Here is a 16,103-nt window from a genome sequence, read left to right as displayed (position 1 = left end):
TGCCCTGAAGGAAAACCATGTCACCCCTCAAAAAGTAAATTACACTCATACAGTTTAGGCGTCACTGTTGTAATCATAAGCCTGTTTATGTCTACATTTCCAGAAGACCTGTAACATTCTGTTAAGTTATCCCCGGGGCTATAGTTGTGTAACTATTTCTTACAGAACCACAATGTTTGTGTTGTCGATAGCAATGTATAATTAATGAAGTGATGTGCCAACTGAAAAAGATTACAGACTTTAGTTTGACTTTTGGAAATTAGTGGACACGTCTTAAAGGACCTTTAGTTTAAGCATTTTATGATCCAATAAACCACTGATATGATGAAAACTCTTCCAGACAATAAAAGAGTCAAAACACAAAGTTTCTCATCACAATCACATTTTATTTAGTCTGTACAGAAGCTTTTATGTTCTGCCTGTAGATATGCAGTCTTGATCTTGCAATAAGGACACATCAGGCTTAATACAGTGTAGCCTCTGTTACAGGATATTGAATTTCTTCCTTGTTTCCTGAGATTCACATCATTTTTCTGTAGTGTGAATGAGATAAGATTGCAATGTGTACAGACATTTGAGTCACATTTCAGACCACAAGTGTTATTAGCCTTTTTATTTTAAAGTAACATTGTTTTCTATTTACAAAAATAAACCGTGCTTTAGAAATGTGACACAGCACGCATTCATTGATTGGTTCTGCAATCAGACCCACACATGGTCAGTGTGGTGATTATATCTTATGGGCTGTTGTTAGTGGCAGACTCCGCCTGTATGAGGGGCAGGGGCAAAAAAAATAAATAAACAGGGCACCAGCAACAACATGCAGAAAGTTGTGATGCATTTATGGCGACACATAGGGGCACCAGGAGGGGAGGGAGGTGTTGTTACAATAGCTCCTATTTAGTCTTTTATATCCCCTGAGAAAGAAAATAAATCTCAGTCTTATGAATGTGTAGATGCATGATTATGTTCGCTAGTTAGTTGCTTTCTGTAAGCAGTTCGGTGCTGGGCAAGTAGTGTTGGAGAGCAGAATCCAGCTGTTATTGAAGTCAGAGGGAGCAGCTCAGACTCAACCATACAGTAAACTTGCAGGTCAGTGAGCTACAATTTCAGTAATAAATTCACTGAATGTTTTTATTCAGTGTTACTATAAGATATATGTTGATTTAAGACAAAGCAGGCTTAAAGATCCAGTAAGTAACATTTAACATTTATTGGCAGAAATTTAACATATTATGTATTATTAGTGTATCATCACCTGAAAATAAGTATTGTTCTGCTTTTGTTAGCTTTGAATGAGCCGTTTTTATATATAGACGCCGTGAGTTGCCTTTCTTGGTATGTTGAACCTCCATGTTTCTACAGTAGCACAGAACAGACAATCCAGACACTGGCTCTAGATGCCTTTCCCGTTTCTTGATGATTTTTGCAGATTTCGCAGCCGCCTACCACTGCACGTCTTTTTCTCTTTGTATTATGTCCACACTACCCCACTATTTTTCACACATAAAAATAAAACCTTTGGATAAATTCAAACACACTAGGAAAACATGACTGATATGCATGTTGGGGACTTTTTGGCAGCAAAGTTAAGAAGCTGAGAAACTGAGTTTTTTGGATGTGAACACATAAAGGACAGAAATACAAAATGCATCAATTTTATAATAATCTAATAAGAATGATAAAAGCTCCAATATTAACACACTAAAGTGAATATATAGATCCCATAAAATAAGTCCATTATTATAGATTTTGGGGGCTTATAATGCATTTATTAACTTTAATTTTGACTGTATTGGGATTCCAATAAATCTTGAGAATTTGTTAGTAAATGGATTTTGGTTGGGATGCTTCACAGCCCTTTTCTGGTTAGTGGTTTAACGGTGCTCATCAACACGTACATGCAATTGGAAACTGAACAAAATGAAATATAATTATAGAAATAGATTATGTTTTCATATTATAATCTGAAAGATTAATGGTATGTAAAATTCTGGAGTCCTTTGAGGCCCGTGGATGTCAGGGTCCAGGGTAAGTTACTGTCCAAAAATACAGTAAAAAAAAAATAAACTAACAACAAAACATCCAGTAAAAATAATCCTTTATTGCAGCGCTATTGCCAACAATATGACTTCAAAGAGGTTTCTAATCTCACTTGACATCATTACTTTCAGAACCAGCTGGCTCAATTGAAATGTACAATTTTTAGAAATGAAGAAATGTTTTGTTTAATTTCTTCAACATGTTCTATCGTGCTTTGGTGTATGATTTCAGTGCCTTAAATAACACCAGTGATGCACCATTAATAATAAACCTTTCCTAACATATGATTGTAAAATATTAACCAGTCCTCTTTGAGTGTTTTTCACTGTTTGCAAGAGTCTCTATTGAACACATGAAGGCGCCATTTCCATGCACATGGAAGGAGAGGCTCTGTCTTAATGAAGATCAGTAAGAAACCTGACAAGTTGCTAATGGCTTCTGCTGTAACCCTTGCAATTAAAATAAGCTACAGGCTAGCCTCCCTGGCACGACTCTCCGCAACTCCACATTCTGTCAGACGCTGGGGTTGTTATTTAATGAGACAGGTGCAGAGAAGAGGGTTAGGATGCAAAAATAGCTTTTTTTATTTATAGTTTGCAACAACTCACAATCTTATCTGACATATTTTTAACAAGCGCTCCAATCTGCCTGCCTGGAGACAGTAAAACACGAATATAGTCTTTATTAAGGCCATCAAAAGCCAACACGGGACTCCCCGTTGGTTCGTGTATGTGCCTCGCGTTCTCGCATTTCCATTACGCACAGGAGTGCGCTCACATGCCCTCTGAACGAGCCCTCCTGGCAGAATGGAGCAGCGCGCAGGAAGAGCCTTGGTGACTCATGAGGACCACACGGAGGACGACGGTGAAACACGAGCTCCTGGCATCTTTATCACCTCAGAGATGAACTTCTTAAATTTCCCTGCATGCGTAAAATATATATTATGATCATGTCATGGTACGCGTCTTCATCCTGTTTACTCCATAGGTGAAGGAGGACTATGGGTTTCAACCCTGAAAAAAAAAAAAAGTTCAAGACCCCCTCCAAGAAAATTCTTTTGATTTTTTTGGTTTGTTAATGTGGTTTTTTTTTTTAGCTGAACATTGTAGTATTCCCATCATGCCCACTGCACCCTGATGGGAGATGGATTTAGAGGTGAAGGATGTGAACGGGTCGAACTGTTTGTCCCGGAATGAGAGCGACCGCGGGCTGAGCGCTTCCTCCGCTGGAGTGTCCACTGCGCTGGCCAGCGTGCTGATCTTCACCATCGTGGTCGACATCCTGGGCAATGTCCTCGTTATCCTGTCCGTGTACAGGAACAAAAAGCTCAGGAATGCAGGTGAGAGACGAAGACACGATAAAAGTGTGGATTTTGAAATAGACCAGGATAAATAGGCTAATGTCAATAAAGGATGGAAATAGCAGCTTTAATGGTCAATATGTGTGAAATATGCCTAAATTAGGGACAGGCAGAGTAGAGGTTGGAAAGTTTTTTTATGAGATAAAAATGAATATGAAAGACTTTCAGGAACAAAAAAAACGGTTTAATAACTGACTCTTTATTTATTTACATCAGGTCAAAGCCAAAAGGGAAAATCTTTTTCTAAATGTGCTACAGTATGTGGGATGCCCCGCTCTCTTCATTCATGACTAAAATTATGTAATATAACACGTAGCGTGTGACCTCTGTGTTGGACAATCAGGCTGCTATCTAAAGTGAGCTTCCAGTCTCAGCGTGGTGGATTTTCCACAGCCTTGCCTGTCTGCCTTTATATCTCTCCATAAATAATAACAACCTCTTCCCCTCCATCTGGCTTTATCCTTGGGTCTCCATCCCAGATAAATCACACCCCTCCTTACATCAAGACCTGTAGTGTCCCATGAACAACCAAGGTGAGAGATACTGTATGGTTTCTGTGTCTTACGTTTCAAGTGTTCCGGCAGCAGTGTGAAGTTGAAGAAGATATTTATTGCACTTTCACGCCATTTTTCTTTCTTGGCAAATATGCCATCATCATTCAATTGCCCTATTTACTTTCTAGCCTGTAGTTGTCTCATATGGCCACTAAGTCATTTCCAGTTCTTTGCACTATTTTGGAAGGTAGTACGTAAATTGTTTCTTTAGGTCAGTTTTCATGAACTAAGGTATTATAGGAAAAGTATTAGACTTATTGGGGAGAGCAGTGGATGGTTTTTTTCTAACCCCAAGGGATTCATGGAAACAATCATATAAAAAACATCAGATAATAAAGCTTCAAAATATCCAAGGGGAATGTAAGTCTTCAGTTTGAGGACAGATTGCAGGTCATTTCATTAAAAGGATGCATATCTGACTGAAACCCAATTCTGCGAACAGTAGAGTGTATGAGTGATATCTAAGGTTAAGTAGTTACTGGATTGTGTCCTGTACATTTAGATGAGAGAAGAGATGTGGTGTAGTTTGGGAGCTTCAACCGTAAAGCTTTACAAATGCATAACATGAGAGGGCTGTTTTCTAATTGACTGTGAAGAAGTCCATACAACCATGTGATACAGAGAAAGTTATGTATGAAATGTGTCATGTGTGATAAAGTGTAATGCGCTATCATACACAGGGTTTAACTGATGAAATGTTGATGTTGCAGCATGACAATACAGAATATCTCAAGGACAGACATACAATGGACTGCACACGAGTTGTACAGTTGGAAGAAGACAGATATCCTTTAATTCTATACAAGAAGCCCAGTTTGGTTTTTAATTTTTGAGTCATGAATATGAATCTTGTCTGCTGTCAAGCATTTGTAGGACTCAGCAAGAGCAGTGTCGGTGCCATTTAAAGTTTTAACAGCAGGATAGTCAGAGACACTGCTGGAGGTGGAGAATAGCATGTACTTGGTCTTTTCTACATTAAAAACTAGTCTGTGATTAAGGAGTATAATAATAATCGGAAAGCAGGCTGACTAAAGATGAGTAACGGCTGGGGTGAAAAATGGGGCATAAAGAATTGTATCATCAGCAAAAAAAATTGACATTTTAGACCCCTGTGGAAACTCATTTCTGATGATAAGATGACTGGAGTACTAGGGCTGTCTTCAACTAAAGATATCCCCAGTCCACTAGTGGTTGTTAGTTCAAGCCATTAGTTTATAATAATGATGATAATTAAATTAATTATTTAAATATATATATATATATATATATACACACACATATATGTTAAATGCTAATGAACAAATCGCAAATTAATCTGAATGTGTAAACTTGACATTTTAGTTAGTTCTGCTAAAGAGGTTAGCGTAGATGCTGCTAGAATCAGTTGTATCAGAACTGTAGAGTACTTCTTAATCGAAAGAAGAGCAAAGAACGGCACTGAAGCCTTTTTTCACGGAGAAGGTGTTTCCACTCTTCTCCCGACTGACAGTAAGAGTTTGGCTACATTCTATGGTTCGTTGATCTGATTGGTTGAAGTGACAGACGGGGATAGACGGATGGTTCATTCAATCCCCTGCTGAGTCTTTTTTGAAAGAGCAGTTCTCAACGACGTCTTACCAGATGCTTCCATGTCACAAACCAACAAACTGACTAAGATGCTTTCCCACAAAGCTGGAAACACGCTTGTTAAAAAGGATTGGTTAGAAATATGACCTCAATGTGAACAGATTAAGGGTGCACTTCGATGAAAAAGATATGGATCAAGATTATCTGCATCAGCGTTTTCGCTTGGTTATAAACAGAGCAAAGCTTTGTAAACACCCACACTGCTTAACAAACTTAAAAGATGATTTGCAGTCAGAGGAAGCTGAGTCATTGGGGACTCTCTGCTGGACATATATGGTAATTGTCTACAGTTGAATATGCAGTTGTATTAAATATATGACCAGATGAGACGGAACAGTGAACAACTGCAACCGTGGATGATCTATCGATAATATGGCCAGATACTTGTTTGATCTGAGGTGGGAGGTCTGGCTGTGATGAATTGCTACAGTGTTCCAGAGAGAACTGACTGATAATAATTTGATTTGGCCTTCCTGATATTGCTGTGGCAGATGTTTCTTTGTTGGCTAAAGGTTAACCAGTCTTCAGGGGTCCCGGGCTTTGTCTCTGCTGTGGATGGCACTAGAGAGTTGTGGGGAGAACCAAGGATTGAATCTGTTTTTTATAAGGAGCATGTCCATCAGCAATAACACTAAAATGTTGTAAAAGGTCAGTTATAGAACATATATGTAACATATATATGTTAGAGATGGAAAAATCAGCAAAAAAAAAATCCATAAACATGCTTATAATTTCTTGTGTTGATAATATGAGATCTAAATTTAAGTCTCTCTGACACAGGCGGACAGCGACCACTAACATCAAGGGCAAAGACTCCAGAGGCAGGGTATTTGTGTGGCCTGTTCATAGTATAATCTTAATTAATGTGGAGTTAAGAGGATTTTTGAAATTTGGTTCCAGGCACTGTTCTCTATTGTAATGACATTATTTGGGAATCTTAGGGAAAAGCCGTGTGGAAAGCAGGCAGACACATCAAACTTGTTACTTAGCTGGATGGACCCCGGTGGCGGAGTACGGGAGGAGTTTCTACCTTGTTTTATGACAATCCAGGGATCCAAAGGAAAGTGAGAAACTTTCCTGAATCCTGAATCTGTGCCAGTATGACCAATAGCTTTTGATATTGTTAACAAATGTTAACAAACCTTAAATACCAATTGATCCAATTCAGTAAATGTAGAACTCTTCTCTATACTATGCTGTGTCACAGATAAACATTGGTTTTACACAGGGTGTGGCACTTTCTCCAGCACAGGGTTCAAAGAAAGTAAAGTAAAACATACAATCATAGAGTTAAAGAAACTAATGCAATTATCAGTCATATCTTGGGTTGCAAGTTATGTGTGTTGGTGTCCATTTCCTTCTATAAAAACTGATAATATCTTGATACTCAGAGCCTGTTTCTTGTCTGGCATGGAAAAACTAGAGACATAAAAACAAAATGCATACTTTAGATTGCAATCACATGAACTATAAAACACATTTTAATGCAATTATATAGTAAAACCTTTTCATTTTTTCTGTTTGAGGAACAAAACAGAACCCTAAGAGTTCAAATACTGTATATTTGATGCTGTGCTGCTTTGAAGTTATAGGGTAATTCTGGTATTTTTAAACCTGGGCCCTATACATACTTTGGGGTCTAAATGACTAATAGGTACAAAAAGGTTTAGAATTGGCCCAGTAGATCGTCTCAGCTGGCAGCCGTGAAACAGGCCCGTCAAAATACGTCCACCTAAAGTGCTTGTTGTTGCCACTGACAGGCTCAGATTGTTATCATTTTAAATTATCTGACAACATTATGGAAATGATCCTGGATAAACCTTTTTGTTAAAGAGCAAGATGCTTTTTGTTTAACCAGAAACAGCCATTACGTTGCTCTGTTAGAATCCACCAGTCATTTTATCTGGCAGACACTGCAACACTGGTCTACCACTGCCTCAATTGCTTTGTTTTTGTTCTTTTAAAGGGTTAGTTAACAGCCAAACATTCGGTACCTAGTCATTAGGGACCCCATAATATATAAAAAAATAAAATAAAATATGGCCCAGGTTTAAAAATTCTGGAATTATCCAGTAAAGGTCCTGGAAGACCACGCACCGTTATACCCAGACATTCTAAGGTTATAAGAAAAGTCAGGAAAGCCTTCTGCTGAGGCAAAAGACTAAACTCAGTGATCACAACATGATGCTAATGAGAACATGCGAATCAGGCAGTGGGATTAGAGTGTTTTGAATAATGAGCTTTTAATTACAATTTCAAATACATTACGTAACACATCCAATGTATTCCTCTGTACGACAGCCAAATGCAGTTTGGCAAGAAGTTTAGGAGCCCAAAGAATAATTAGATTATCCAGTTTGCAAAAATGTCACAGTTGACTGGTTTCAAACAAGAGGGCAAGAGTAAATGACCTGCTCAAAAGTCTTCTCCATTCTGGTGGACTGTGGGCACTGCACAGATTACAGACCTCATATCACTATTCTCCTACACTAATTGGACTGACTGACAGGTCCAGTCACACGAGAGTCCTCACCAGTGTCGCAGTGTCCCGTTGGTCAGCATGTTTGAGTGGAAACCTGAAACCCCACTAGAAGCTTCTATCTATTTCTTTTAAGGGTGTCCTTAAATGACTGAGAATGTTACTGCTGTTAGACATCAATCTCCTCTCTGTTCTTAACAAGCTATTTATAGGTTTGTCTCACTTTGTATGAATGTTTAATTGTACAGAGTTTCCAAAAAGGAGAGCATGGAGAAGAACAGTGAACAGCTGTAGCAGATCTGTCTGCCATAAAAATCTGTTTCTGTGATAGATGGGTGTTTTCTGAAGGGGTGATAGGTGCAGTATAACACAGTAACATCCTGATGATTGATATATTGAGATATGATTTATGATTTAAAGTGGGTAAAGACTATACTCAGACATATTTTTTGTGGAATCTGGTGTGTGAGACAGAAGACATCCTATCTCCTCTCTCCATTACACACTATTGAGACTGCTGGTTTGTTTCCTCACACGCAGCAGCAGGATCTTTCTGCTCTGCTTCACTTCAACACACTCGACTCACACTTTGTCTCCATATATCCCTCCGCTATCTACCACTCAACCCCCCCCAAAAAAAAAAAATAAAACACATGCATGTGCACCCGTTTGGTAAATGCTGGTGCATCTTCTGAGTGACATATCTTCACATATTTGAGGATAATTGATACCATGTGTTCCATTTTCACAGGTTTGCAGGTTCTCTCAAGTGTGCAAATGTAATAGGATCTATCCAGTGACTCTTCAAAAAGGGTAGAGCATGGCACTATAGGACTGCCAATGGGGTGTTAACACTGGAGTTTCCCACTGGGGTTAACCATACTAAAAATACACTCACAAAATGCACTCATGAGAGAGAGACAGGAACAGAGGAAAAAGAACGATGAAGGGGAGCAGATGGAGGAAATAACGAAAGAATGAACTTGACTGTGTGTGTGTGTGTGTGTGTGTGTGTGTGTGTGTGTGTGTGCGCGCGTGTATTTTGCACCTCCATGTCAGGGTCACGAGGGTGTGTAAGGTTGAGGATGGACTGGAATTTTGTTAAACCATGCACATCATTCCCTCATTCACTCTACAGTCATGAATAAATCCCCAAAACCAGAGTGTCCAGAGGGGGGTTAATTGAGTCAGTGGACTTAGTGAGTCAAACCAGAAGCCAACTTAAATTGACAGCACAGATCCACAGGGAATATCACTTAGCACACTACATTAAACATATCTTCTTTTCCCCTAAAACAAAAATTGTACATGACATTTCGTTTTCTTATGCGCTCCGTATGTAGATAGGATGTTATCAGAATGGGATTATTTAACAAAATCACACTTGGATAAGATAAATGCACTCGCATCACATCCAGTCTTTCTTTCTCCTGTAGGAGGCTGTTTTGTTCAAATATGCATAATTCACGAACATCCTCATGTTCCGCGTGAAACACTATTGGACGAGACGCTGCTTGTGTCCTAATGGTCTGATTTCTCTCAGGGCCAGTGTGTCTTATTTTCTCAGACGTCGAGGGTCTGATTGGTGGATGGCCTCTCATGGTGACGATGATGTTTTTGGCCGGGCTCATAGCAGGCTACATCACCAAAAGGCAGCTTGTGTCAGTTTAATGTTGAACTCCTTCGAAAAAATTCTCTGCCGCCTTGAACACGAGTTCATGAAGTAGTCACTACTAATTCATCAGCGCTCGTGCCCTTGCCAAAAGGTTATTCGTGCTTATTTATAATAACATGCTGAGTAAATTGAATGTAATCTAATTTGGGATATGCACTTGTAGTAGTAAGACTTGCACTGGTGACATTCACTGGGACTCAAGCGATGGTAACCCTCCTACACATTTTTATGAATGCATCTTTCCTTCAAAGGTGTATAAATATAGCGGGTGAATCAAAGCCTAGTATATCACGTTTCCTGTATGAGCGTGTGAGAGTGATGGGATACAGACAGTGGCTTTGACAGAGGAACGTAAGCCCTTGAGATTCACACATGCACACAGCCATGCAACCCGCCAGATTGAAAATCTGCCGGAGGCTTTTGTTTTGTCTTCTGGTTTGTTTATATCTCGCAAATTCATTATCTACCTCTTCTTTCTCCAGCATCACCCCCTTTTTATGTCCTACATTGTTCTTTCTACTATTCAGAACTATTCAGCTGGAGTGAAGCAATCTGCCATAAATATGCCCACATTGTATACAGAGCCTATTTTAATACATATGTGGGTTTGTAAGCTGGGAGGGAGGATGTGAGGCAGTTTGAGCCTGTCTAATATATTTTTGCTGCCTGGTGTGTGCTGGCGACAAATATCTTGTTTCACTCATGCATAGCTGAATAGTTGTCTGCTGTGATTTTGATTTATTATTTCATTCCCCCAAAAATGCTGTATGTGACAGACAGAGAGAGTGATGCACTGGGGGAATTCATGGGGTGGTCGCTTAACTCTAGGGAGTCACTTCAAAGCGAGAATCAGTTGATTTGATGCAACATTTCACTTGGTTGACAGTTTTGTGAGAGTATACAGTATGATCAGATAATTACAGAGCCAATGGTGTCAGGGAACCTAAAGGGCGCAAGTCAGCTGTCCCTGAAGGCCTGCAACCAATCCGCATTCAGGTTAAGCGCTATCCGACTCACACTCGTTGATAATAATAGCTCCCATAGATGTCAGTGGCCACGACTCTATTCTGGTATCCAGGAGTGTGAATATCGTTGTTGGTTGGCTGTTATGCACTAAAACAATAATCATTTTGAGTGCTGTGAGTTTGATGAGCATCAGGTCGGCCAATTAGGTTAATCAAACAGCGAGAGGCTACGGTTTGTCCAGTGTTTTAATAATGGATGCCAACAAAATAAAGACAATCATCTGGCCACTTCACAGCAATCCTCTCAGGGGTGTTTTAGCACTTACCTCATCCTCTTGACGATAAGGGGGAAAGAGGGTTCAGCCAGAAAGAGCTATAAGGCTGTAGCATGCCCTGTCCAGCCAGTACAAATGATAACACTGAGCCACATGATGTCAGCGAGGAATCAAACCTCTGCACAATGACAAATGCACACAGCGAGTACTATGAGCGTCACAAATACAATCTGACAGATTTGCCCACTGAGCTGACTCGAGGATGAAGAACAAATGCTTTTATTTTTATCTCAGCAGGCTTGAGAGAGGACCCGTGCTGTTTTAGTAACTTGGAAATCAACTGTCTCTGAATACCTCTGCCATGTCTGAGGAAAAATGTCAAACCAACATCTGATTTTATTTTTTGAAAAATGTCCTAAAAGTGGGACTTTTAATATTTTTGTATGTTCTTTGTTGTTTTTTTTATTATTACCACATTTGAGGAATCAAGTTTAGGCGAGTGAATTGAAATTAGACTGGTTGCTAAACAACATACTGTAGCTGTGTTGTCCCTGGGGTGCGGGATTATAACGAGCTTTTAACGTAGAGGATTGATGGCCAACATGTGTTTTAAATCCACTCCCATCATATCTGCCAATCAACGCTGTTGTTTCAGCTGTTGTCTGAATGAGCGAGAGCCTCGCGACTTCACATTTCAACTTCAGAAGGTAGTTTATGTTATATATATAAACCCTGGAATCGCCCCAATGTCTGACAAAAAAATTTGTTAAAATGAGGCACATTATATATATAATCCCTTATACATTATTTACAGAAAAGATAAATGTTTAAATTCTAACCCATGGTGCAATGGTACATGAGAAACAGGCTAAATGTTGGTAATGACAAGCAGTATATAATCATAATTTCAGTTTATTTTGTTGTAGTTTCTATCAGCGTGGTGCTACTCACTACATGTAGTGCTAATTATTTGATAAAGAGTTTTATCTCTAAAAGGCTGGGTAAACTGTAGACTTTTAATGGCAGCAAACACTGGGTTTATTTAGGCAAAATCTCCACTTCGTCACAAATCTAGACTCCTAAGATGTGCAGCTTGCACACACAATAGACCCTTTATTGCACAACGTCTTCTCAAAACTTATGAGAAGCTAATGTTTCTTTTGCGAAACGCCAATTCGATTGCATTGTGACTCCACTTTATGTTCTTGTTATCTATCTTCTTATCTGACACAACATTACAGTTTGATTTATTGTTTTATTCTCCCCCACCCAGAACAGCTGCACTGTAACAATATCAGACGTCATTTTCTATGATTCATTTCTTCTGAGGAGATCCAGTGTCACACTACCATCGGCTTAGACCTCAGGAGGACAGGAACTTGTTTGAATGTAATCTGATGCTAAAATTACCCATGTTCTGGTTTTTATGTACTTAAACTCAGTGTTTGACTGTCTGTTCCCAGGGGCAAAGAAGCTTTAAAACAAGCACTGCCATATTTATTGGGATGGAGCTGCCAAATAAATCATTATTATTAGCAAGACTAGGCAGAGTCCTGCATGGGTCCAGTTTTGAAAAACCTGCACCCGCAGACCTCAGCATCAGAAATATGACCTCTTCTCCACAATAATCTCCAAATCTGAACCAATCCGACTCAACCCGAGCCATCCTGTTAATATAAGTCCTGCTTCCAACCCGTGATTAAACACATGATATGCACAGTCATATTTTTACTTGCACAATTAGAAGTGTATCATAGAAACATGATTTCAAATCATAATTGACCGAGTCTATTTGGCTGAATCAATCGCCAACTATGTTGCTACACATTCAGCTGTTGTTGTGTCCACACAACCAGCTGGGCACCGATGTCACCAGCACGTTTTCAACCGTTCGGAAGTCCTGGCACAGAAAACCTTACGGCAAACTGAGTTTTAGCGTCTTCTTGTTTTGGCAGTTTTTCTAAAAGTATTTTGTCAACTGGCGCAGCACCGTTGCTCTTGCTGCAGCTGTATTTCCTTAGAGAGGATTTGCGAGATTGCGACTTTCACATTAATAATAAAAATGTAGGAAGATTTGCTGGCAGAAATTAAATATAATCTTCATAGGAATGATTTCATTAGTGTTTTGTGTTTTCGTTACCTTAGAATGAGTCGTTTTTATCTACTGAGTCTTCCATGTTGAATGTTGGTGGCAGATGAAAACTCAAACCAATTATTGCAATTCATCCTGAGGGGGAAATGAATGTATAATAAATCATGTTAATCCATCCAAGATGTATTTCACTTAAAACTATAAATGTGAGCTTCACAGTGTCTCTAAAGTCAGTGAATCATCAAAATCAGTGGGATTCATCCTGTGCTGTTAGTTTTAAAAACAGTTACAGTGAGAAAAAAGGGGTTGCAGCACTGAGAGAGCTGTAACACAAAAGCAATTGCCTGGATCCACATCAGTGCAGTGGAGAGTCCATGGTAAAAGCCTTATCAAAATGAGCCACAAAGGGCACAGTGAAGCTGCTCTTTTATGACGTTAAGTCACAGTTGTACCTCCGGTGACCCAGTTTATTTTAAGGAATTTAACCCGGAGCAGAATAAAAAGTGCTGTATGCTTTAATTATACACCAGTTTGGGTCATGTTTTTTCTGGTTTCTAAACCTCTTATGTGTCTCCAGGCAACATCTTCGTGGTGAGTTTGTCTGTAGCAGACCTGGTGGTGGCTTTGTACCCCTATCCTCTGGTCCTGACAGCCATCTTCCACAATGACTGGACCATGGGTGACCTGCACTGCCAGGCAAGCGGCTTCATCATGGGCCTAAGCGTCATCGGCTCCATCTTCAACATCACGGCCATTGCCATCAACCGCTACTGCTACATCTGCCACAGCCTCCACTACGACCGCCTGTACAGCCTGAGGAACACCTGCTGCTACCTGGGCCTCACCTGGCTGCTCACCGCCATCGCCACAGTGCCCAACTTCTTTGTTGGCTCCCTGCAGTACGATCCCCGCATCTACTCCTGCACCTTCGCCCAGACGGTCAGCTCATACTACACTATCTCAGTGGTGGTTATTCACTTTCTTATCCCGCTGCTGGTGGTGTCCTACTGCTACATGAGGATATGGGTGCTGGTGATTCAAGTGAAACATCGGGTTAAACCGGAGCAAAGGACCAAACTGAAACCTAGTGATGTGAGGAACTTCCTGACTATGTTTATGGTGTTTGTGTTGTTTGCAGTATGCTGGGCTCCATTGAACCTTATAGGGCTGGCTGTAGCTATAAACCCTGTGAAAGTTGCGCCCAACATACCTGAGTGGCTATTTGTCACAAGCTACTTTATGGCGTACTTCAACAGCTGCCTCAACGCTATTATATATGGACTATTAAACCAAAACTTCCGCAAAGAATACAAGACAATTCTTCTTGCTCTTTGCATCCCACGTTTGCTCCTCATGGAGACCTCCAGGTGTGCCACAGAGGGACTGAAGAGTAAGCCTTCACCAGCTGTAACGAACAATAACGTAGCAGAGATAAATGTATAAACAAATGTTTTAATGAGAAACTTAGATTAAGTTTCTCTTGAGCCTCTATTGTGGATGTGTGACATGATTCACTCCGTGCCTTTTTACAAGTTGTGGTTTCCAGTTGTAAAGATGTAATCATGTTTGGGAAGGACACTGCTGCCGTCATATTCCTTTTAGCCATGTCAGACGCTGTTCCCTCATGTTGGGAGGAAAACAATCAGTTGTATCATCGAAACATTTTGCTCCTTTGTGGCAGTTTCCTGGCACTCTATTTGAAGACAGACAAACTGGTTAAAAGTTAGGGGGGAAAAAATCCATATAACTTGTCAGCCTTCACCAAAAAGCATTTTGACCTTGGAGGGTAGTCAGCAGCATTGACAATTACTTACAGTGAGTCACTACGTACTTTATAGCCTATTGTCTTGACGGGATACTTCACTTTCCAAGCCACATCCCGGGCATGTGTACATGTGCACAAAAATGACTCACTGCCTATTGGCACAGATCAATTATAAATATGTGAACAACATAATGAAATAAAATAAATACAGTTTCTTTTCCCATCATGTCTCTATGCTCTTCAATTCAGAATTAATTATGTAAAAGTCTCAAGATTTGTTTGTTTCTCTCTATGCAATTAACTGGAGGCTTTTTATTTAATGCTCGGTTCAATTATCAAGGATTTAACACTATTATTTGGATTTTAGTGACTGAGAATATTAAAACTTGGGCAGCTGCCAATATGGAAACACTTAAGCTTTAGCTCTTTTTTTTTTTTTTTTTTTTTTTTTACAGCTATCCCACATTTCATCCTCAGTGTGACGAGTAGCTCAGTCTCTCACTGGGAATGTAGGCTGTATTAATTCACCATGATGCCGACTCACCCTCAGGCTTGTCTTCATAGCAACGATGCCCTCACAAAACACACTGGGAAGATTGTGGAAGCTTTTGCTCCAGTTTTAATTCAAGAGAAGAAACCACAAATATCAGAGCAGAACATTAACATGTCAGTGGAAAAGAGCGTGCTTTGTTGTTTGTAAAATTGAACTCTCTTACAGTTTTCAGTCAGTTCTTCCGGTAAACAAACTTGTGTTTACTATTCAACTATCGCATGCAGATAATCAGACAAAAAAGTTCAAAGCTCCACCACACGTCCCCTTTCAGACCTTGAATGATTTAGGAATTGCTGAAATCTTAAAAATGGGGAAGACCGGATTATAAACAAAGCCATCTTTCTTGTTTATTAAATGCCTGAGGGACATGATACACATCAGGAGCCAGAGATGTAATTCCGTGATAGTGCAAGTGTGCCTGAGCACATGTCACCCGAGCCGAGATGAGCTCTGACAGCCTCCCAGCAAAACTTCCACAGCAAACAAACTATGAGCGGGTCACCTCACAGGGAGGCTCTAAGATGCCAATGTAACACATTGCTGATATAATGCACTGTTACTGGAATATTAAAGGAATTACAAATGTTTAATTTAAAGTATTCATAAATATTCTCAGCATATTTTACAACTACTTTCAGATCCATTTTCAGATTTTTGTATTCTTGTTGTGCTTTGTCTGATGTCTGAGTGGATGAATAAAGATGCCAAAACAGGAA

General features: G+C 39.8%; 1 protein-coding gene across 2 annotated transcripts; it reads left to right on the top strand.

Moving 5' to 3' along the window:
• Positions 1–2,550: 2,550 nt before the first annotated feature.
• On the top strand, positions 2,551–16,103 carry mtnr1c (melatonin receptor 1C). Of its 2 annotated transcripts, none has more exons than XM_051420920.1 (3): positions 2,551–2,907; positions 3,140–3,382; positions 13,647–16,103. In XM_051420920.1, exons 2-3 carry the CDS (start codon positions 3,187–3,189, stop codon positions 14,510–14,512), a joined length of 1,062 nt encoding a protein of 353 aa, XP_051276880.1. In that variant the 5' UTR covers positions 2,551–2,907; positions 3,140–3,186; the 3' UTR covers positions 14,513–16,103. The 2 variants fall into 2 exon arrangements, with proteins under 2 accessions (XP_051276880.1, XP_051276879.1); XM_051420919.1 differs by having other exon boundaries at positions 2,551–3,000.

The sequence above is a fragment of the Dicentrarchus labrax genome, unplaced genomic scaffold, assembly GCF_905237075.1.
Source record: "Dicentrarchus labrax unplaced genomic scaffold, dlabrax2021, whole genome shotgun sequence".
Classification (NCBI taxonomy): Eukaryota; Metazoa; Chordata; class Actinopteri; family Moronidae; genus Dicentrarchus; species Dicentrarchus labrax.
The sequence above is the reverse complement of the archived record's forward strand: the minus strand, read 5'-3'. Positions and strand labels throughout refer to the sequence as shown.